At 43.9% G+C, this 25,256-nt stretch overlaps 2 protein-coding genes across 4 annotated transcripts in view; one reads left to right on the forward strand and one right to left on the reverse strand.

The window, feature by feature from the left end:
• The window catches only part of LOC147608346 (myosin-11-like), a 342,241-nt gene extending 336,093 nt beyond the window's left edge, over positions 1–6,148 (forward strand). Inside the window, exon 40 of the transcript XR_015264460.1 lies at positions 6,119–6,148. The gene's annotated coding sequence lies outside the window, so the exon portion shown is untranslated. The remainder of the gene's footprint in view (positions 1–6,118) is intronic.
• Positions 6,149–8,821: 2,673 nt separating this feature from the next.
• Positions 8,822–25,256, reverse strand: part of LOC147608347 (Nuclear transport factor 2 (NTF2) family protein) — a 58,505-nt gene continuing 42,070 nt past the window's right edge. For all 3 annotated transcript variants that reach the window (XM_086788953.1, XM_086788952.1, XM_086788951.1), the window contains one exon: positions 8,822–9,231. In XM_086788953.1, the coding sequence (XP_086645079.1) occupies positions 9,087–9,231 (145 nt within the window). In that variant the 3' untranslated portion in view covers positions 8,822–9,086. The remainder of the gene's footprint in view (positions 9,232–25,256) is intronic.

Here is a 25,256-nt window from a genome sequence, read left to right on the forward strand (position 1 = left end):
TGTTTCCATATTGTCCCCTTTCATTTTTATTCTGCTAGCCTGGCGCTCTCTCTCTCTCTCTCTCTCTCTCTCTCTCTCTCTCTCTCTCTCTCTCTCCCTCTCTCTCTCTCTCTCTCTTTTTCTCCATTCCCCATTCCTCTAAGTCTAACTCTCACAACCCACATTTTCTACCTTTGTCACCTTATTGTTTCCATATTGTCCCCTTTCATTTTTATTCTGCTAGCCTGGCGCTCTCTCTCTCTCTCTCTCTCTCTCTCTCTCTCTCTCTCTCTCTCTCTCTCTCTCTCTCTCTCTCTCTCTCTCTTTTTCTCCATTCCCCATTCCTCTAAGTCTAACTCTCACAACCCACATTTTCTACCTTTGTCACCTTATTGTTTCCATATTGTCCCCTTTCATTTTTATTCTGCTAGCCTGGCGCTCTCTCTCTCTCTCTCTCTCTCTCTCTCTCTCTCTCTCTCTCTCTCTCTCTCTCTCTCTCTCTCTCTCTCTTTTTCTCCATTCCCCATTCCTCTAAGTCTAACTCTCACAACCCACATTTTCTACCTTTGTCACCTTATTGTTTCCATATTGTCCCCTTTCATTTTTATTCTGCTAGCCTGGCACTCTCTCTCTCTCTCTCTCTCTCTCTCTCTCTCTCTCTCTCTCTCTCTCTCTCTCTCTCTCTCTCTCTCTCCGACGGAGGACCACATGGATCTTGAGGGACTTTGGAAGCGCAACCTTCTTGTGTGGTAGAAGGGCTTGGTGATGAAAGTATGAATGTAAAGTAGAGACAGGAGGAAGGTAAGGAGGAGAGGTAGGAGGTCGCGAACTAGGGAGTAGGGCAGGAGGAAAGGTAAGGGATGGTAGTGTGCCATCATTGCAAAGACCCGAACTAGGGAGGAAGGTAAGGAGGAGAGGTAGGAGGTCGCGAACTAGGGAGTAGGGCAGGAGGAAAGGTAAGGGATGGTAGTGTGCCATCATTGCAAAGACCCGAAGCACCACTCGCATCATTACCTCAAATGATCGACATAATTAAACCTTAGATGGCACAGTTTCTAGTCCATTTGGTGGGGTAAGAGAGGACATTAAAATCAAAGTTTGCATGTCTAGTAAATTTTAGATCTAGATATAATGGGACCATTTCTAGATTTTAATTCTAGATCTTCATTCATGTCGCCATTCAAAGCATTATATGGGCAAGATTGTATGTCACCTATCTTATAGTATGTTCATGTTGGAAAGGTAGAGATAAATAAACACATGTTTGATGAAATGGAGATGCACACAAAATACATAAGGGAATGTATAAGAGTTGCTCAAAGTCATTAGAACAGTTATGCAGACAAGAAAACAAAGCCAAGAGTATTCAATAAGGGTGAAATGGTATTCTTAAAGGTGAAGCCAAAGAAGAGTTCATTAAGACTTGGAAAATTTAAGAAATTGGCACCTAGATATGCTAGACATTTCAAGATACTTAAGAAGGTTGAAACATAATCTTATCGCCTATAGCTTCCAAAAGGAGTTGAAGCACATAATGTGTTTCACATTAGTTTATTGTGGCTGATCCAAATCACATACTTGGTGAGTACAAGAGTAGAGGAAGTGGGAAATTTTGAGATAAAATGAGAGACAATTTTGGATCACTGAGTTAGCAAGCTTAGACATCAGGACATAGTTGATATTTTGATCAAATGGAAGACTTATCCGACTGAAGATGCTACTTGGTTGTCCAAGAATCATGTGAGGAGTCACTATCCTCAATTCATGCATTGAGGACAGTGCTCTTTTTTTTACTTGGGGAGAATGTAACATACTCATATATACGTATTTTTGGGTCCAGTTGACTTGGTGATTTTTAGCATCTATATTTAATGTTTAAAAGTGGGAAATACTTGGAGGACATAAAAGATTAATTTTGGTCACAAATTGAGTGATTTTAGAGATATCCATTTTTGATCAATTTTGGGATTTTTATGCATGTTTTGTGATGTCATTTGTAAGAGATTTCTATACCATACCTAACCATGTTAGATAATATATCAGAGGGTCACAATGGGTAGTTTAGACTAAAGGAAACTCATATGGGGGTTTACAAAGTAAATATAGCCGCACAACAGGCGTCCAAAACAGGGCCCAAACACCAAATTGACCCTTCATTTTTAGTAACGGCTTCACATGAGGGGTATTATGTGCCCATTATATGTGTATATACTAGGAGACTAACCCACCCTAGGTATGTGAGCATGGGAGCATGGGAACATACTCTAGTGGGGCAAGGGTTAGACCTAACCTTGGGTTGAGGTTAGGGTCAGGCAACCAAGGGTCACACATGGAAATGGAAGGCCTAGAGTCACTTTGGAAATGGAAGGCCAAGAGTTACTTGAGTGCTCTCCTATATAATAATGAGAGTTTTTCAAGTTATGCAGACAAGGGCCATCTTCTATGGAATCGACACAGAAGCTGGAGATGGTGAGCTTATTATGCCCTAGGCAAGAGGTGGAATTTAGGTCTAGGTATTGCATCTATTGGAAAGTAATCCTCATCTGTCTAAAGGTTACTGTACATATGTTATGTGCCTAGTTAGTTTAAAAACCAAACATACAATTATGCCTTTGTGGAATGCCTCATTCTCATGTGATTATTTAATTTGTAATGTATTCACATATTCTCTCTAAATCTTCAAACCATGATGCTAATTAATCAGCCACACATAAAAGGTAAGGAGGGGTGTGTGGGGGACATACAAATAGAATCCGATTGGGCATGAGATGTGGTATGAGTTTAGGGGCAACCTGCACCCACACAAGCTTGCATATACATGGGGATTCGCTCATGTGAATAGTGATGGTTAAATTGGACATTACACCATAACCCACACCTAGGGGTGGGGTTTGAGTGCATGGCCACTTTTGGCCACACTTGTTCACTTGTTCACTTGAATGGCATCAAATGGTGAGTAAAAATTGCATGACTATGCTTGCCAATGTGTGGCCACGTTTGGCCACACTTGTTCACTTTTATGGCATCAAATGGTGAGTAAAAATTGCATGACTATGCTTGCCAATGTTGGGCCACTTTTGGCCACACTTTCTCACTTGAATGGCATCAAATGGTGAGTAAAAATTGCATGACTATGGGATTCTTGCCAATGCACATCTTTGCAAGGCTCAATACCCATTGGGTGTACTTCGCATTGTTGCATCTCTTCTAAGCTTTTGCAGCATGTACATCGCATGGAAGGGGGGTAGTTGCACAACATATGAATTTTGTTTGATGGGCATGAGATTTGTATGTGCTAATCCACTCCCATGCAAGGTTGAGTGACCTTCTCATGTGAAATGCAATACGTAAAACTGGAAAAATCTTTTTACACCACACCTAGTAGTGTTGCCAATTGAACAAACCTTGTAGGCTTAACAGGTGGGTGCCAATGCACAAGATTCAGTGCCCATTAGACTACTTCGAAGGCTAGGGACCCCTCCAATCATTTTATGCATGCACCTAAAATGAAAGGGGGGTGGGTGCCAACACATAGCTTTGCAAGCGTCGGTGGGTGGGTGGGTGCCAACACATAGCTTTGCAAGCGTCGGTGCCTATTGGGTGTCATCACTTTGTCGACTGCCCCTCTAGACATTTCTAGCAGGCATTGGCACAAAAGGGAGGGAGAGGGGATGATGGAACATAGGAGTGGAGTAGCAATGATTAAAGCTTACATATAAACCTACCTCTTTATTAGAAAAAGGAAAAAAATAAGTTTATGGACATTTTAACAATACTTTGCTAATAATCTTCTTAGATGGTGTAAGAGTAATAATTATAAACTTACAAGTTGTAATGAACTCTTTAATGAAAGAAGACAAAATAATGACTCTAGTGAATTCCTCCATCGAAAAAACATCCCCAAAATTAAATCCAAACATTTGAACAACAAAATAAAAAATAACCAAATCCAAGAGGCCTTACCTACCAAGAAGACTTAAGTAGAGCACATTCTCTCCCCATCCAAAATAAAGAATACTAAGGTATTTTAACTCTTGGGGACATGATAAGATGATGCAAATTTAACATCTTCTGACTTTGGGACTAGGCTTCCAATTTAGCAAATATAGCATCTTTTGACTTTAGTACTAGGCTTCCAATTTCACCTTTAAAAAACCGTCAATTCCTCCACAAAGAATCCCCAAAATTAAAATAAAAAAATCAACTCCTATTTAACTCTAATCAATTCTTCCACCGAAAAAATGACCCCAAAATTAAATCCAAACATTTAAAATGCATAATAAAAAAATAACCAAATCTAAATGGCCTTACCTACGAAGAGGGCATATACACATTCTCTCCCCACTCAAAATAAACAATACTGAGGTTTTGGAACTATTAAAGATGTGATGAGATGATGCAAATTTAGCATCTTTTGACTCTAGGATGAGGCTTCTTATTTATCCTCAAATGCAATCACATGTTTTCTACCTTTGTGTGACAAGGCTTCTTATTTAACATTAAATGCATTAAATGCATTCACATGTTTTCTACCTTTGTGTGACAAGGCTTCTTATTTAACATTAAATGCATCACATGTTTGCTTCAAAGCATCAAACCCCCTCCCTCTCTCTCTTTCTCTCTCTCTCTCGCTCCCCCTAGTGCATCAAAAATCCCCTCTTGTGTGTTCGTAGATTGCCCTCTCCATTGGCCCTATGTTCTTAGGTCTCTCTCACTCTCACTCTCTCTCTCACCCCTTGTGGAGGATTTCATGCAACTTGAGGGTCTTCGGAAGCATGCCTTCTCATGGTAGAAGGGCTTGATGAAAGGATCAACATAGACAAGAGAGGTGAGGAAGGTGAGGAGGATAGGTAGGAGGTTGTGAATGGGAACTAGGGCAAGAGGGGAGGTCATGGATGGTAGTGTGCCCTTATTGTAAAGGTCTAAATAAATACTCCTAGGGTAAGACTAAAGGATATTAAAATCTGAGGTTTTGCATTGGCAAGAGTGTTTCTAAACAATGTAATCCAATAATCACAGGGGAAAAGTACGGATTAACCATTTCTAGATCTTCATTCTAGAAAAAAGTAATCCAACATGTATAATTTTAATATATAGTAATGTGTCTAAATAGTGCAGTGCAACAATCATGGGTCAAAGGAAGTATGGGGAAAGTTTGGATCTAAAAATAATGGACTAACCATTTCTAGATCCTCATTCCAGAAAATAATTTCTATATAATCCAACATATAAAACATTAATATATAGTAATATCATATATCTAGAAATAGTTTCCTAGATAGTAATCTAGACATATATTGATCTTCTACATAGAAAATAATTTACTACACAGTAATATTTCCTAGATTCTGTACTGTTTCCCTCATACTTAAATGCAGTCTCTTTTCTTGGAAAAAGAAAAGAAACATCACACCTGCTGTCATACACCAAAACTGAGTCTTCTGTTGAGGTTGTAAGATATCATTGTGGACTTGAGAGTTTTCCTTAGCAGGAGTTTATTGAGCATCACTGAGCTGTATGATGGTCGACATTGGCGGATTGGTCGTCTATGCATGTGCTTAAGGAATAATAGAGAAATCAGCAGCCTGTTAACAGCTTCTCGGATGATATGCACCTCCCCAGTTTCAATGTCATCTGGCGCCAGCATGGATGATACTTCTTCCCAGTTTTATTGATGCTGCAGTGCTTCAATTAGCAGGCTTTTTCGTATGCTTGGTAATGTTATCGATCTTGTTGTCCAAACTGTGTACAGGTTATAGCCACTATGAGAAAGCTCATGACAGAAGAATCAAACAGTCCTTTTTTGAGTAGCTCGTTTTTGCTTGACGACGACTCCAGGTAAGCTAGTCGTGGAGTTCCTGTTTGTCTGACATTGTGTTAACCATGTGTACAAATCAAATACCTTGAAAATGCAAGAAGGCTGTTGTTGATTGATTAGATGAGAAAATCTGATTGATTGACCTAGTGCTGATTTTGGTGGCAATTGGGTTGATTTCACAGTATTCCCTTCTCTTTTGAGGATATCTCAAAGTCCATGTCTGATGTAGACTTGGCAGCAGAGATCGAACCTCCTCCACCTTTGCTACGTGAAAACTCAGCTTTTCAGTTCTTACAGGCTGTTTCAGAGTGACCTTGTAACAGTTGGTTTTCCAAGGAGATTGATTGGATGAAATGAAGCTTCTCATGATAGAGCTGCAGTATCTGCTAGGCAAACATCCTTGATACAAGATTGTAGGCATTAGTGTGATTGATGTTCCCACAAGTAGAACCACCCAATGCATTTTTGGAAACTCTGAGGTTAAGAAAAAAATTGGTGCAATCAAGGAACACAAATATTTGAATCCTGTTAAAGTGTACCTAAAAAGCTCAAGTAAATGAAATTCACCTTCCATGCTTTTGGGGACTATAAGAAAGGTATATCCTTCATTTTGGTCTTCCCTCTGTTTTTTTATTTACATGCTTCTACAAACTGTATATTAATTCTTTGTACTTTGAGGAGAGACCTGTATGTTCCTTCCAAAGCATTATCATAGGCTCCTACTAAGCATTCATATATTAATATCATCTAGCATGCGACATTACAATAATCTTTGAACATTACAAACACCATAAACATTGAAATAACTTAACAATATAGCTAATTATACTCCAAACAATGTGAAATTTGGATGGATTAAGAGGAAATTAAAAAGATTGAAAATTCAAAAAGAAAGATACACTTTTCATCGAATGGAGCATGAAATTGACAAAACATGACAATTAAGAACAATGCAAAAACAAGAACACAAGGTACTTATGTTATTATTATTTTTTGTATTGCGAGGAGAGCAACAAAAGTATTATTGAAGCACAATATATACTAAGAATGAATTGTAGAGAATTTATTGAGAAGAAAAGAGTCTTAAAATATGAAAAAAGAAGTGAGTTTTCTAATGCAGGCCTTCTTCAAAATTGGAGATAATAGAATATTCTCTAAAACATGGAGCACCACCATCTTGCAATTCTTGGATTTTAGGAATAGTAAGAATTTGTACATCTTTTCTTCAATCTTGAGTTTTTGAAATCTAAAAGAAAATTTCTTCACATCTTGAATTTGAATGTTTGGAAGAAGCGTCATCACATTCCCACACAAATCTCTCTTGCCAAATCTTGTATTTGTGTGCTTGGAAAGATCTAAGATGCAAGAACACTACCTTCGAGTAGCAATATGTGCATCATTAGCGTTGGCAATGTGATGACGAGTTTGTTCCTTATATGGTGGTTCATATATTTGTATGCTCTTTCACAAAAAATGATTCAAGTCAAGGATACCTTGTTCTTGAGGCCCATTTGACAAGCATATAGAGATCACATAGAGTCCATTCTAGTTGTGGTATGCCCAAAATACCTACTTTTTAGCTTTTCCAATATTCAAGCATGCCTGAAAAGATATGTATGTAAATTTTTCCTCCATTGGGTTTTGCACATATTCCACGCCATTAAGTATTCCTGCAAATTGCCAACCATTTAGCAATGAAGGTAGTGAAGTGTGCCCCAACTCTAGTATCTCTATTTTCCAATATTCAAGCATGCCTTAAAAGATATGTATGCAAATTTTTCCTCCATTGGGTTTTTTGCACATATTCCATGCCATTAAGTATTCCTATACAACTTGACAACAATTTGGCAAAGGTAGTGAAGCATGCGCCTCCTCTAGTATCTCTATTTTCTACCCTCAAAGTGAAAAACCTTAAAACGTCTTGTTTTTGGGTTAGAAAATACAACACAAACTTACGATAAGATTGCCCATTCCTTATTCATTGAATTGCCGAATGACACTCATTTTTGTTTATCTTTGGAGTTTGTTGAGAAGATTGTAGACAAATGGGTAAAGTGCAAAATTGCAAGGAAAAAAAACAAGTTGAAAATTTTCCTTTGTAAATGGATGTCTTGTCCTTTTAAGGTTTTCTTGAATGAGATTCATTATTTAAATATGACAATAGCAGGGAAGCTTGAAACTTTAAGGGTGCAATGGGCATCCAAGCCATTTCAACCTTTCGGCTAAGGCTACCACTAAAAAGAACTTGCAAATAAAGGCCATAAAAATAAATTTTCCTTAATAGTGGGCTTCAAATGAAGGCTAAGATAGCACCTAGGCCTTCAATTTTTAATTTCTTTAAGTCTAGGGCAAGGTTGCAAATTGCAAGTCTGAAAGGAGGATAGCAAATGTTTAGATTAACAAAAAGGGATAACCATAACAACCAAACACACTAAATTATTTCAACAGCTATTAGTTCAGCAAGCTTGCATAATAAAAACATTGCACACAATCCAAGCTAATTACTCTAATAGCTATATCCTAGGCTTGGATCTTGAGCCCACTTCTCTTTCATTAATATGTTTGGACGAATCCAATCGTTCACAAGGGCCATCACTTCATTAGAAGATAAAATTAAGCAATTATTTCATCAAATCCATGGTGGCACACTTTTTTGTGGAACTATAAGCAATTATTTCATCAAATCCATGATGGCACATTAAGCGTTCACAAAACTTTTTATGGCATTCCATTAAATCCATGGAGAGCGAGGATATTAACCTGAAAAAACGGTAAGTTCGAAAGGGAAATAGATAAATATATATATATATATATATAGGGTTCAGAGATTGAAGCCCCAAAATAAGAGTTTATACATGGTGATACCAACACATTTTTATTATGCAGCGATGGAGCAACAAGATTACCAATGCAGATTCTGAAAGTGTGTTGTGGTAGACATGTTAATTACATTCAATAATCCAATCCATATTTGTTTTCCACAGTCTAGATTAACAAACTTTGTCAAAACTTTAAAAAGAAGCATCATCAAAACCACTATTATTACACCGCGCACAGAAGGCATGGTTTTATGCTCATTTTAACTCAAGCTTTTGCAAAGATTATGTACAGAGTCTGTTAAATCTTAAACTAAATCAAAAATCTAATACGCATATACAAGAACTGCTGCTCGCATGCTTGCATACCATAAGAGCCTACTACAACTATACAACATAATTGCCATTTGCATCTAGCCATAACTGTTTGCTTACATCAGCCTTCAAATATGCAGAAAGGAAAAAATTACCTTTCATGATGTTTTTGGCCTACGATCTTTCCCAAAACCCATCAGCACATGGGTAAGTAGCATGTTTCCTCTCCGCACTTTTTCAACAAGCAGGCCAACTAAGGGAACCTTGACAGTGTCCCTATTCCATAATGGCTTCTTATCCCAGCTGAAACAAAACAAAACAAAATAAAATAAATCAAGTTTGAGAACACATTTTTGGGTTAAAAAAATATGCGCGCGCACGTATTTTTGCAAAAAATACATGATCAAAAAAACAACCATCAGATTTGATTGAAGTTTATTTGACAGTCATGACAAGCTCTCTCTCTCTCTCTCTCCATGGATATACTGTAACATTGTCATACCCTCAACACTCTGTTTTTAGCTAAATTGTTTGATCTTTATTCCATGATACAGTTACTTCGTGTATGTATTGTCACACGTTTGATCTCATAGAGCCTTTGGTCTTTTGTAGACATTAAAGTCTCTCTCTCTCTCTCTCTCTCTCTCTCTCTCTCTCTCACACACACACAAACATGAAATAGTACCCAATCTAGTGAAGTATTTGGAAAATTTTGAAGTAAAATAGCACCAAGTAAGCGATGCATTTGCTCTTTGATTTTTGTATAATCTTGACCCATCTAAGAAAGACGAATTTCGAGCATCACAGGAATGAGGATGGCATGTTGTTCAGGAAAGAAAGCCTCAATGCACAAATATGAATATAAATTCACTACCTCGATAAAGAGTTACAAACCTGGTAGCTTCTTGAAGTTACAGCCCTCAATGATTTGCCCCATAATATTAGACTTGGACAGTAAGTCAGTTGATAAATAAGTCATGTTTAGAGTAAGGAAAGATGTTACAGGAGGGCACATGGCTTCCTTCCAACACAAGCCTGAGGATAAGCATATCAACATAACAAAATATAGCTATATATATATCATGCACATATCGAGTTAAAAGGGTATATGAAAATGAAATGCCCTAGAAGAAGTGTAACCCTCAGCATGGCATCTATTGATTAAAGGATGTATTGTATTTGGCGTAAGCCCATTGATTATGCTTTGTGGCATGTTACAAGGTGTCAAGTACCCTCCTCATCGGTGGCATGACACATTGCCCCTAAGGTGCCACAAGTTCCCCTGATTGACAGGATGATAGATGGTTGATGTGTCCCGAGCCTCCTGCTTGGCAAGTGTCAGCTCTCTTGCTTAGCCAAAGCTATATAAAGAGGTAGCCTCCTCTCGTTTTGATCATCCATTTCGCTCAACTCCTCTCCCGAATGATGTGTTGACATACTCAGCCGATTGAAACAAGAAATGAGGTTCCCAGGACTGCCTCTGAGGGGGATTCCAGACTAGCCCCTAGTGTAGTTCTCTCTCTCTCTCTCTCTCATACACACACTAATAGTGCTCTCATTACTATTCTTGCACTATTGCCTTCTTGTCATATTTAGCTGTAATCTGAAAATTATGCTGTCTTTTAACTAGCTTCTATTTTGTGTTAAATAATTTGATGATTGAGACTTGAATAACATAAGTAAAATATGTTTGGGCAAAACCCTTTAGGTTAGGGACAAGGAAGCCCAAACCCAAATGCATACAGCAATCTTGGGTAAGTAAGGACAGAGATAAAGAAATGAGGTTTTACATTTTTGGTATCAGAGCATGTTTGTATCATGTGCTTGTGAAAGAATTTTTAAGTATGGCTCAACCTCCTATGCATGGTCAGCTCTGACATCTGAGTGTGAATCATGACTCCGATAAATAGCTCTACCTCCTATGAATGGTCAGCTTTGCCACTGGAGTTGGTCATGGGTGCATCGATTTTGTTGTGTGATTGCTTGGGATGGTTATTTTAGGATCTACTTTTAACTAACGAAATTGGATCTTAGTCAGCTCTTACAACATGGGATGTTAGAGAGAACTTTTTAATAACTACAGCTTGTTCATATAACTTTGAAAAAAATCATCATCATTTGAGGGCATGTAACCTGAAAGAGTCACATGCAAACAACTAGGAAGACAATAAATCTTCCAAAGGTCTCTCCCTTGAAGCTATCTCTTATACTTTAAAATAGTCGTCAAAGAAAGGGTTATATGATATTGGCAGCGCATCTAAGAATTTTTGCAGGGACAAAATACTCTAGCCACCTAGTGGAGCCACCCAGTCTTTGATGTATCACAGTTCTAGCTTATTACTATAACCTTAAATCACAGTTCTAGCTTATTACTAGAACCTTAGACTTTAATCCTCTAAGGATTAAGGTGACCATACACCATAATATACGGATGTAGATCCCACAAACTAACACTCTCTCTTGATCTACGTACATATCACACATAAGTGTAGATAAGAGAAAAAACACACACATTGCAAAATAAAAAATGCCCATTGGCTATACAGCATAGTGGTTGAGTACTTTAGGTACGGTGCATGTACGGTACGTGTATGTAAAGTACGCATCAAGATAAGTACTTTAAGTACGTTCATAGTTTTTACTATATATATATGTGTGTGCGTGTGCGTGTGCGTGTGTGTGTGTGTGTGCATATAAAATAAGAAATATCTAACATCCATACTGAGCAATGACCACTGACTACTAAAATAATTAAAAAACAAGCCACATAAGTGTTGTACATTGACCTCATATTTGGTACGAAGACCTTATCTGTATGAGGATGTATGGAGTGGTACGGAAAGTACTGAAGGTACTCATCGGATAAGTACGATGCAACTATGCTATAAAGATATCCACTAAGGATTACAAAAAGATGCTATTCTCTCAAGCTAATAACCCTCTCTTAATCAAGGCTCCTAATCACTGACATAGAGAAACCCTAATACAAACCTAATGCTCTCATACCAATTGTTGGGATTAAGAGGGAAGATTAGCAAAGGGCAAATGGATTAAGCACTAAGATGAATGATACTAAGAGATAAAGTTTAAACACACAAAGTGTTAGCTAGCACTAAGCAAATAGTTTAACCATAATGAATGAGACTAAGCACAATGAATAACTCAAGGACGAGAGCATGGTTTCCACTAAGAATCACACATGATGATTATATCAACCAACAAGGGTTACACCATCAGGCACTCTCTAATCACACACACGTGAAGGAGAGAGTGCTCAATTTATAGGCTACAAAGTGACTGCCACCTAGACCCACTTTCCTCTCCACCTCTCCTACACAATAGGGAAGTGCCTTGATCATTGGAGAATCTAGCCACCTATTGGATCCACAGAATTCAGCAATCTTTTGTGATGAAGATAACACACAACATAGAGAGAGATGTGCAAATATATATATATATATATATATATATATATATATATATATATATATATATATATATATATATATAGAGAGAGAGAGAGAGAGAGAGAGAGAGCGTCTTCAAAAGGCCAAAATGACCTATGAGACGAAAAGGTTACATCATATCCATGAGGTACATCCTGCTGGTGGGTACAAAATAGTAATAAAGAAAGATAACAAAAATCTAGAACTATAAAATCTGATCTAGGTACATGAGCAAAGAGCTCTCATATCACCCTAATACATCCCTCATGGGCCGCTGTGACATGGTGCTCAAGGTGGTAAAACTGAGCCGGTGCGAGAAGGTCCTGTGATGATGGGAGATGATGGCTCGGATCCTCCTATGGTGGCGTGGCCGTGGGCGAGAAAGACGAAAGAAAGTAAGTTTTATTAACGTCTTCAAAAGGCCAAAATGACCTATGAGACCAAAAGGTTACCTAATATCCATGAGGTACATCATCCTAGGTACAAAATAGTAATAAAGAAAGATAACAAAATCTAGAACTATAAAATCTGATCTAGGTACATGAGTAGAGAGCTCTCATATCACCCTAATACAACCCTCATCGACTGCTATGACATGGTGCTCAAGGTGGTAAAAATGAGCTGGCGTGAGGTCCTGCGATGATGGGAGATGATGGCCCGGATCCTCCGGTGGTGACGGGGCCATGGGCGAGGGCCATGGGGTCTCCGATCACACTCCACTGGGCACTTGGCATGGTTTGAAGCCACTTAAGTGCTTCACCCTCCTACTTAGCATCAAATACCACGGTGACAGAGCTGGTATATCCTATCCTCTGGTGCGGCCGCCCTGGGCCCATATCTTGCCCAGTCTCCACTCTCAGCTGGTGGGACAAGGTGCAGGTCTGGCCGATCACCGTGGTCGGTTTGCTCTAGAAGCAGTCGGCCTGCATATTATTCTACACTACCTGTTTCTAATGCTTTTAAACATGCGCTTTCACACAATGCTGCTGGCCGCCCTGCGCATGCTGTCCAGGCTGCTGCCTAGCCTGCTCTGGCCACCCTGCGCATGGCTGTCCAGTCTCTAGGGCTGGCCAACAGGCTGCCTAGGTTGCCTAGGGGCTGGCCGACTAGTTGTGCAGCCCCTTCCAAGGGCTAGCCGACTGGGCCACAGCCCCCTTGCCTGGCTGCCATGCTGTCCAAGCCTCCTAAGGCTGGCCAACAACATGCCCTATCGTTCCTAGCTAGTGGGAAAAGGCCATGGGCCTCGTGACCCCTAAGCCGTACCCGGTGCCTACTCAAGGAATACAACACCCCTTTCTGGGGTAGCCCAAAGAGCTGCCCCCCCCTTCTACATGCAACTACATGCTTCTACATAGATGCCTCGCATTTGGTTGCAAACCAAACACTCAAGACAACTGACATCATTCCAGATGGAGACTCACAGTACAGATTGGCACTGCTTCATGTGCAAGACAATGCACACCTGACCAAGACCATGTACAAGACTTGTACAATGCTTAGAGTGCAACCTTGGCTAACTCGTCCCGGATTGGGGCTCACCTGGGACCAGTTTCCACTCCAAGTCCTGCACCTGCTGTACCGATATGTCCATGTGGCATCCAAGTGCGGGATGCACGTGACATCCCCTTCTGCTTAACTTGACGGAAGCAACATAGCCTCCAGATAGTCCGTCAATAAAGCCGGATAGTCCTCGAAGAATTCTTTGTCAAGCCAAACCCCTTTGTGAGTCCCTCGGTCTTGAAACTTCATGAGGAATTATCTTTGTCTTCAGCTGGAGCCGTGCTTGAAGCGGTGCATAAGGTTCTGCTTGGGAACCATCACTTCAGCTTCGTCAACTATGTCTCGTTCCGCTTCATCTTTAATTTTGAAGGGATTGGACCTACATATGGTTTTACCCAACTGACATGAAACACATCGTGCATATATATATATATATATATAAGAAGTCCCTCTCTTCCATCGAAGTCTCTTTTCAGAAACTCGCCGTTAGCGAGGGAGTCGTCCACAAGACAATAAACCATCAACTCCATCATGCATAGTATGGACCATCGTAACATAAAAACCCGTTTTGTCCTCTCGAAACGGCACGAAACCTTTCAAAACAAAACGAAACCTGCCCATCGAAATGGTGTTTCGCCCACATGTAAAGTGAGATTAAAAAAAAGGACAGAAGGCTTTTTTTTGCAAATGCGATTTTTTCCGTCGTTTCTGTCCTTGTTTGCTGCCCATTTGCCACTTCACGCATCCGACGCTTCTTCTCAACTCCAACCTGTTGCTCCACCTCTTCTCCTCGTCCACTTCTCCTTTTTGCTCCTTCACTTCTCCTCCTCCACGCCTCCTCTTCCTCTTCCCTTTTCCTCTTTCTCTCTTCTCCTACACGGTCCACCCCTCCTCTTCCCTCCTCCTCCGCCAGATCATGGAATCGACAGACCAGCGCAAATTTGGCCAGTTCTTGCTAGAGAGACAGCGCCACAGAGAGACACTGATACAGACTCATACCACAAGGAGAGGTGGGCGACAGCTCCAGCTCACTGATTTCTTCCAGAGATCTATCTCAGTGCCTATCCTGACACAGGAGGGGGTTACACTTCAGCGCGTTGCGGACCTCCGAGCTAGACGGAGACCGAGAGCACCAAGCTACCAGACTCCGGGACTACATCAGAGGGAGATCGCAGAGATACGGGCTCGACATCAGCACCATATCCAGGAGCGGCTAGCTCACTTACACTCACACCCAGAGATCATGCTCCGAGGTATTTTTGCGTCGCCATCGCCTATGTATCGCATATTACACCTCCATTATGGTACTGGTTGGAGCAGACAGATCTGCATTGCATTCTTGTATACCCTGCGCATATAGGTTGCATACTAAGCCTCTAGTAGTAGTGCTCCATCCATCACAACCCCCCACTAGCTCAGTACTTTCATAGTTTATTTCATGTTCATTTTGTCCTTTTTTTTCTGGACATCCAGAAGGCATTAACAGTTGTACATTGATTTGTCTCATAGGTCGAGTTCGGCCTCTAGTAGACGTTAATACAGCTTTCTTTCTTTCTTTCTTTCTCCTTTTCTTGTCTTCCAAGTTTCTCTCCTTTTCTTCTCACCTCCTTCCCTTTTCTTCTCACCTCCCTCTTCCCTTCCAACTTGTTTCTTTCCTCCACTCTTCCTCTCCTTTTCTTGCCCAAATTTTGAAAATACCAAAAAACCTACTCCCAAAATCATGACTTTCATACCCACTAGTCCCAAAAAATGTATCTTCATCTTTCTCTTGGCTATGTTATAAATTTGGTATGTGTATACAAGAAGTATCATTTCAAAACCTTTGTGTTTCGTCGAAAACATACGAAATGAAAACTTTGAAACAACGAAATGTTTCATGTTACTGTGGTATGGACTAGATACTACGACATCCCCACTAACGTCATCAATGTCCAATAGTGGGTGTAAAACTTGGTATCAATAAATGCTCCCACACACACGCCCCACTTGCGCGCACGCGCGCACACACACACACACATAAGAGCATAAATTCATACAAAGATCTGTGTACTAAGTTTTTGTTAGAGCTCTAGAGATACAGGGCAAACTCGGTCATAATGAAGCCTAGTACTAAGGATCATAATAAATAGAAAGAATTATTACAACAAAAAGGTAGTTGATAGGGCATATGCACCACTAAAGGTAGAAAGAATTATCACAATATCAGCTCGCTGCAAGTTGGACGAAAACTTCACAATGTGAAATATGTATGTTTTCTAATATAGCATAAAGATAATACCTAGATGAATCTAGGAACATGCCCAAATTCACCTAATAAGAAAGTGCAATTTATAACCTCATGGTGGTCATCCACAAGACAGTAAACGATCACCTGGTAGTGTCCACGGCCCAGTAGCTGAACGTCCAGGATCTTGCCCACATCTGCAAGAAGGCGGGCTTGGAGAAGATCCCGGATCTCCCCTCTGCTGGAGCGAGTGCCGACTATACGGCAGATGGTGGAATGTGCCTGGAGGCGTTCCACCTCTGCGGCGAGGCTCGCTTCCTCTTCTGGCGAAAGAGGAAGCCTGATGGGGGTATCCTCAGGGGCGGGCGAGGGGGCTGCGGGAGAGTCCCTCTGAGGTGGGGCAGGAGGAGCCTCCATCAGAGTCTGAAGCTATGTCGAAGGCGGAGCGAATGCGGAGAGTCCTGCAAGAGCCAAGCTGCACACAAAGGGCAGAGGGGGAAGGCGGAAGGCAAAAAAAAACCCAGGGGACGAAAAAAAAACAGAAAGAAGGGGAGGGGGGGGTAAGGCGGCGGGCGAAGAAAAAACCCAGGGGGGTGGGAGCAACACGAAAGGGGGGTGGGGGGGAAGAGAGGGCGGAGACTGGCGGAGGGGGGCGGGGCGCTGAAGAAGGGAGGGGGGCGCGAAGGAGAGGAGCAGGGGGCGGGCGCTACAGCGCTGGGGCGGGGGGGCGCAAGAAAACCAAGCGGGGGGGGGGGGGGGGGGGGACAGGCGCGTGGGCGGGAAGGGGGGAGGGTGTGCAGGCAGCAGCGCGAGCAGGGGGGGAGCGGAAGCTTCAGCGAGCTCGTAGACCTTCTTGCACATCTCTCCTAGATGGGGGGGGGCAAATTGCATGCAAGAAAATCCCTCAAAACATTGCCGATGGCATTGTGAAGTACTTCTTGCTTGGCAAAGCAAGTGAGAGTAGAAGAGTCTCCCCCACCATTGCCGCCGCTCAAGACGAAGTCATCTCTCCAGCAAAAGATACATCCTTTCATCCTTCTGCCCTTGACCGATCCAACCCCTCATCAACGAGACCAAGTGAGTGAGGTTCCACACAAGAGGCAAGCCACTCTTGGAGGCACCTTTGGAGCGAATGTGACCCGTCTCTCTTGGGTCCGAGCAAAGCAACAAGAGGAAAATATGGAGATTGCACTTGAGTGTAATCTCGCATTTCGTGTCCTTAAAACTCCTCAATGGCAAAGGATGGTGAGGGCCATTGCCGAAGTAGGACCATGCCATGGCCCTTGGCATGGTATTTACCTACAATGACATGCGCATGAAGGCAATTGATGAAGAGAAGGAGAGAATCAACAAGACCCTCGAGCCCGTCCGAGTGGGATGGGACCCTCGAGCCCGTCCGAGTGGGTGTTCCATCCTCTCTGACGGATGGACCGATAGAAAGAAGAGGGGCATCCTCAACATACTAGTATCTTGCCCTCTCGGCACTTACTTCTTGCGGGCCGTGGATGTCGGAAAGGTAGGGAAGAAGACCTCGGGCGATTTCATCTATCGCCACATTCGACAAGCCATAATCAAGATGAGATACAACTTTGAGTTTGAAGCTTTAGCCTTTGTCTTTTACTCAAGTTTCAACTTTCAAGTCTCATTTATTTTCCATATTCTCATTCAAATTTCATGCATCCATCATCCTTGTAGATTGGCCCCGAAAATGTGGTTCAAGTGGTTACAAACAATGTGTCCAATTGCCGCAAGATCAGAGTGAGGGACATCCTGCAATAAACCATGCTGGACAATACCTCTACGAATGAAAATAGCAGAATCTGTACCACTGCCCTCTTAAAAAAGCTACGGAACGGATTGGGAGAGCCAAGCAACTACCCCCCAAGTCACATGCATGGCTCGGCCACCCAATTTGCCCATAAGTTGGGCTACAGAACCCCAAATCTATTGTGCAGTGCTGCATCCCCATAAACAATGATGTACAGTCTCAGAATCTGCCGCACACCTAGGACAAGAAGATGCTACACCGAAAACCGATCTCCACTGATTGGTGGGGAGACCACCATGTAAGAATAACCAAAAGAAATGAGAGATTTGTCTCCTTCGGTTTGAGTGCCAAAGTCTATGCCAATACCTGTGCTGTATCACTTGAGAAATATCATAGCTCTCCCAATGAGGCCTGAGAGTAGGGATCCTATGCATCTATCGAGTGAGGAGAAGCATTCTGGATAGTGAAACTGAAAAAAGGAAGGCTTTTCAAAGGATCGAAGGCATCCATCCACTCCCACTCTCCTGGATCCCACTAAAGATATCTGATAGGCCTTCCACCATATAACCACAAACACCAAGAGCCATGAGTCACTATCTGAGGAGAAGAGTCAATGAACCAATGCTAACAATCCTCACTGGACTAAGCCTAGTATCTGGGATGATCTCCTCCATACTACATCTCCTCAATCTCCCTCTAGGCATGATAAGAGTAAATGATGCAATCTTTAGCCTCCTGGCCCGGGAGAGCAATGACCTGCAGAGGTATGTCTATCCTTAAAAAAACTCCCAGCCAATTTGGATGATAGTCTCCATGAAAGGTCCCAGAGAGCCACTCATGCAGAATAGCTGCATCCATCTATCAATCTGATCGATACGAATGCGAGAGCCCCTAAGATGCTGAATGGATGCAGCTCTCCGATCCTCCGGATGACTCTTAAAGGTCTTCCAAGCAAGAACTGTGTATGCACATCTCTCCCATCCTTACCACTGCATATAACGAGATGCACTAAGTGGCCGACCGGCGACCGGCCTCATCCCTGATGAGCTCGTTCCACATAATAGGTTGTCGGTCAGCCTCATCCAAAGACCTAGGAAGCCTTTGTCGCAAAAAAGATCTCATGCTTCTCCATGCTTTGACAATGGCTGCAATAAGAGGGGAAGATGGTATCAGCCTCTGGGCATCCAATCTATCCCTACCTTGGGTATACATTCGAAAATCTGAGACAAGAAAAAATCCTTCCAAGACTCGGTGCCTGGTATGAAACCTCTGACCACAAGTTTGCAGAGCAATGCCCTGCACACAACATTCGGATCGATAATATTCAAGCCCCCCTCTTGTTTGGGTTAAATAACTGTGAGCCAAGCTACCCTGGCACGAGCGTCTGAGGTGCCATCCAAACCTGGCCAGAGAAAATTGCGGATCAATCTCTACAATTCACCAGTGCACGCACGAGAGAAGCACCAACAAGAGGTAATAAACCAAGCTAAGGCAAGCAATACCTGATTAGCCACCAAAGCTCTGGAAGCTAAATCTAATCTCCTGGAGCTCCAATGGAGGAGCTTCTTTCGGATACTCATAAGTACTGAAGCAAACTGTTGTGCAGGAGAAATATCAATCCCAACATGGCATCCCAAATATCTAGCAGTGCATCCTTTGCTGATCCAAGTAAAACCAAGCTCTGCACCCCAAGCAACTCTTGGTGAATCACTAACCCAAAAACTATCAGATTTGTGCCAATTAATGAGTGCCCCTGCTGCCAAAAAGAACTCCTCTAGTGCTACCCAGAAGGAACATAGGCATATATGTGAAGCCTCCAAGAACATGGCTGTGTCATCAGCTAACTCAGAGTCAACCAATTCCTCTTGACTACAAAGAGGCAACCTCAATCCAGAAATACCAGCAGTGGACCGGAGAAAGATGCTCATGGCCTCTGCAACTATGATATATAATAATGGGGCTAAAGGGCAACGCCGTCGTACTGAGCGAGAAATCTAAAACCGCTCTCCTCTATCACCTCAAGCAAGCACTCTATTGTGGGCATCACGATACATGCATGAAACTCCCTTGATCCATCTCTGAGAAGAGCCCATATGGCTAAGCATACCCTCAAGGAAGTCCCAATCCACTCTATCCACTACGCTCTCGCAGGCAAAATGACACCATGTCCAATTATGCAAGGCAAGATCAAAGCTGAAACAGAGATACAGACACCACCCTTGGTACCAACGGCTGGTGACCAAAAGGTGTGTCCTGAGAGAAGCTTGCATGATCTCCCACCCTGGCTAGCATCCAGTTTATGCTCTTGCAAGAGCAATACATCCATAGGTCCACCTGTGAGGGACTGCACAATGAAGCTGGGTTTTTACAATTTGCTTCCGCCGACGTGGAAAAAAAAAACCCCAAGACCTGAATGTTCCAAGAGACAATCCTCATAAGGACTCATGGTAGGAACGACCACATCTCGTGGTCGTCGAAGGACCCCCTTTAGAGGCAGAAGTACGTCTCGCATAGGTAAGGGAGGGAAAATCTAGCGATGTTTAAAGCCAGGGCTAGTCCTCAAAACTGGAGAGGTACCATGACAATGTGAATGTGCAACATCATCCTCAAGGGTACAATCATCATGTAATTGTAATGCAGAATCCTCCTGTGAAGGATCCAGATCATGTGCCTGCAAAGCCTCATCCTCCAAAGTAGGATCAACATCCTGTGAGGCAAGAGCTGCATAAGGGTTAGGGTGCTCCACAAGGTGTGTGGGTGAAGAGGCAGGTACGGGGGTCCGAGGGTGCCTACCATCCCTAACCACAACCCAATGCTGTGTGGTCTACTGTGGCAAAGAAGCAACTAGAGTCTCGGCAACTGCAAAAGGCATCTGATGGGTAGGACCACGCCGCCTCTTAGCATGGCCCCTTGATCAGGGACAATCTCTAGCAATGTGGCCCTTGTCGACGACAAATCTGACACTGGTCAGGTCTGCTTGCAATCTCCATCCTCTGGCAGAAATGAGATCCGTCGGGTCTCTGAAGCATAACATGATCGTCAATAATCGATGGATCAGGAACAAGCACAAGGACTCGGGGTACACCATCAAGAGTGGCAGCAACAATCTCGGAAGTTGAGGCAGGGGAGCTCGGAAGAACTGGTACCTCTAGAACCTGGCCAAAGGATGCCCCTATGGAAGCTAAAAGCTTCCAATAGGACCGAGAACCGTTGTGAGACCGGAGTAAGGCGCTGATCCTCCGCCATTGGATCAAAGCCCACCTGGTATACTGAAAAAAGAAAATCTTCCTAGGACCAAGAGGGAAGGGACTGGCAACCAAAACCTGAGAAGTAGCTTCTAAAGAATGAAAGTCCACCTGGAAGAAGCCTCGACCAAGAAAACGAGTATCCTGGAAGTGCACGATCAGCTCCGAGGGGAGAGCTGCTAGAAGCCATTCACGGGCCTTCGAACGAGAAGGAAGGGTGGGACCCATAACCTCTCGAACAAGGGTGGTCTAGACCTCAAGTTCGATGTCGTGCTGAAGAGAAGTGAGCTCATCTTGTGAAAAATTGATGATTTTCCCGGCCAGTTGGCGGTGACGAAAGATTGGCTGTGGCAGAAGAAGCCATAAAGCCAATCAAAAAAGTGTGGACGGCCAACTTGAATCCAAATAAAAATGCTATTGAAATAGAGGCAGGTGTAGAAGAAGGGGGCAAAGGCGAGAGCAGAAGGGCGAGAGCAGCTAGGGCAGCAAAGGGCCAAGCGGGGCAGGCGACGGGCAGGCGGGGGCAGCAGAGGCGCAGGCGGGGGCTGCAGATGGGCAGGCGGGGGCTTCAATTTTTTGGAAGCTTCCAGGAAATTGGACTGCCACGCTACACGTAGAGAGAACGAAGGTGAGCTTGCGCTGCTGTTTCCTGCCCCTCTCCTGCCCTCGCCTGCCCATCTGCAGCCCCCCACTCACTTTATGAGATAGGCCATTGCCAAGATTCATCGCACCACAATCCTAGATGAGCCTGATCCAGAGTATATGCTAAGAAGGTAAATAAGAATAATTCAATAAAGTAAAATAGAATGATGAATCTAAATGTTTATTCTTTCTTTTTTCTCATATAATATATTCCTTTTTTAGTTTAAAATTCAATGATCCCCTTGAGGCTACTCCTCGATGCGATGCTATCTTGGCACTCGTGGAGAAGAGATGGAAGTGGATGAAAAGGCCTATCCATGGCTTGCTACTTTGTTGCATCCTGCCTACAAAGCACTCTCACTTTTCACAGATTAGGAGTTGCTTTCAACTAGGATACCACTGTAAGCGCCCCATATAACGTGGTATGCTTAACAATTAATATTTCCGTTTATTTTCAATGGTTATTCCAGAATAACAAAACTAACTCCAAATAACTCAATGCTGAAATTAATTACAACACATGTGCATAAGATAACAATACATATTGGAAGTAAAGTTGAGAGACATGATGGAGCCAGATTGAGGGTTGAAGATGGACAACCTCCCCAAGATGGGAATTTATTTCTACTCAATCCAAATACTTTAGGATTCAGTTTTGTTACAATCAACCTGAGAGTGAAGAAGAAGTCTAAGCCTACCCCTAGGCATGTACCCATTTTGCACATCGCCCCACCCCCATACTGCACACCACCTCAATTTTCTCCCCGCCTACGCCGGGTGATTGGCCCGCCGCGCCCCTACCGGCCGCCCGGGACTCCGGTTGACCGCCGCACCGCGCCCCCGTCGCCCCCCCCGAGACTCCCCCGGGACCTCGGCTGACCGCCGCACCGCGCCCCTGTCGGAAGCCCGAGGGCCCCACTGGACCCAGGGCGATCGCCCCGCCACGCCCCCATCGGCTCCCTCGGGACCCCGGGTGACCACGCCCCCGCCGACCGGCCCGGGGCCCCGCCGGGACACCGGGTGACCGGCCCGACGCGCCCCCGTCGGCCCCCCGGGACTCCGGTTGATCGCCGCACCGCCCCCCCCTCGGCCGCCCGAGACTCGTCCAGGACCTCGGGTGACCGCCGCACCGCGCCCACGTCGGCCCGCCCGGGGGCGGCACGGGACCCCGGGTGATCGCCTCGTCGGCCCCCTCGGGTGACCGCGGCACCGCGCCCCCATTGACCACACCGGGGCCCTGCCGGGGCGCCGGTTGACCGGCCCGCCGCGCCCCGCGGGACTTCGGTTGACCGCCGCACCGCCCCCCCGAGACTCGCCCGGGACCCCGGGTGACTGCCGCGCCGCGCCGCGCCCACGTCGGGCCGCCCGGGGGCTGCACGGGACCCCGGGTGATCGCCCCGCCGCGCCCTCGTCGGCCCCCTCGGGACCCTGGGTGATGCACAACACATGCAACATGGGCTGCAATTTTCTGTTGGTGCAGGTATTCCGCGTATCTCTCATGCCACTCATGCCTTCGAGTGTGCTTGTGAGGGAGAAGTTATGGCTGAAAATGTATCAATGCATGTTAAGGGGCCAGCCATGCCTCATGCTTACAAGGCATACTACATGTCCAAACGAGTAGAGCATAAATAGATAAGGCATCCCACAACCTGCTGATAGGTGGCAACATCAAAAGGCTCACCAGCATGCTCAAGTGACAGTTTTAAACCTGGATCCATAGGAGTAGAAGCAGGTTTACAATCTGTCATGTGAAAACGCTCAAGGAGCTGTTCAACATATCTGCACTAAGATAACATGATACCCCCTCAAAAGGTATAAATTGTATGCCAAAATAGTAATGTAAATGCCCCATGTCTGTGACATCAAATGCATGCTGCAAATGAGCTTTAAAAGCTGAAATATCACCCTCTTCAAGGCCAGTGACGAGCATGTCATCCACATAAAGAATAAGGATGAGAACATTGTTCCAAATGTGGCATACATAAAGTGTACTCTCAGCTGAACTATTCTGAAACCCTTTGGTAGTCAAGTATGCATGAATTTTGTGGTACCAAGCACGAGGAGCCTGTTTAAGACCATAGAGTGCTTTATGTAAACGGCATACTTTACTTTTTGCACCTTTTTGAACAAAGCCAGGAGGCTAAGACACATAAACATCCTCCTGCAAATCGCCATTCAAAAAAGCAGTTTTGACATCCAACTGATGGACATGCCATTGTTTGTGTGCAGCCAATGCAATAACAGTACGTATGGTAGTCATACATGAAGTGGGAGCAAAGGTCTCCTCATAGTCAATGCCCTCACGTTGGGCATACCCTTTGGCGACCAAGCGAGCCTTATGGCGATCAACTGAACCATCAAGCTTACGCTTTAGCTTGAAAACCCATTTTGTGCCAATAGCACGCTTGCCAGGAGGCAAGTCACATAATTCCCAAGTACCATTTTTGTCAATGGAGTCCAACTCCGAACGCATGGCTGCCATCCAATTGTCATCCTCCAATGCATCAACATGAGAAATGGGTTACTCATTACAAGCGGTGGCAACAAGAGCTGTATCCACATAATGTGAAGATGCATGGCGAGAAGCAGCACGTGTACGACCTGGCATAAATGTAGACTGTTTGCTATCACGCAAAGTCTCAACCAGCCATCTAGGAATAGTTTTTGACTTCCCAGTATCTGCATCTTCCTCTACCAATGCATCACCCAAGGAATCTTGATCAATTTGAGAGGATCAATTTGGAGCAAGTTCAGCTGCTGATTTTGCTGATTTTCAGCAGGCATAGGTGGCGTAAATGAGCTGAAACTGGCTCTACATTATCCACATTGGAATTGAATAAAAGCAACAAAGTATCAAACACATCTTCCGGCCCAATAGATGGTTCTCTGGTACATGAGACAAGTGGTTCAGATGCATATTCATCAAAGATAACATCTCTTGACACAATGATCTTGCTTGTATTAGGCACATAGAGTCTGTATCCCTTTTTTTTTTTTTTTTTTCCGGGAAAAAGATCCTTCTATTAGTTAATGAGAAAACGCCATAGGGCTACAAAGCTCACCTCGCAAGGAGGGATAAAAACACAGTGAACTCCTGAGCTCCACCCCCGTGGCTGGCCGCTCTCTGGGGGGGGCTACCTAGTAGTACATATGGGAGGTGAGAAAAGCCAGACTGGAGGCCTGTAGTGCCAAGTGACATCCTCGCCCCTCGCGGTGAGGAAAGGGCCAGGCTGCCAAGTGCGGAGGAAAGCCTTGCGGCGCCCTCTCATGCGATCCGAGTCGCCCTGGAGTTTTCCCCAGTGTCCTCTCAAGGTGTGAATGATGTCCACCCAGAGGGCCTGTATGACCTCCGCCGGTGGAGTCGCCTAGCGGTCAATGGCCTCCCTGCATCGGGCTCTCCATATGTGCCAAGCCGTCATGCTGCTGATCATCTCCCATCTGTGCCCGACCCCCTCCTGAGGGGCTGCCGAAGAGAAGTCTGGCGTCGGAACCACCGCCATCGC

Source organism: Cibotium barometz, chromosome 53 (assembly GCF_041138505.1).
Source record: "Cibotium barometz isolate CiBa-2024 chromosome 53, ASM4113850v1, whole genome shotgun sequence".
In the NCBI taxonomy this organism is placed as follows: Eukaryota; Viridiplantae; Streptophyta; class Polypodiopsida; order Cyatheales; family Cibotiaceae; genus Cibotium; species Cibotium barometz.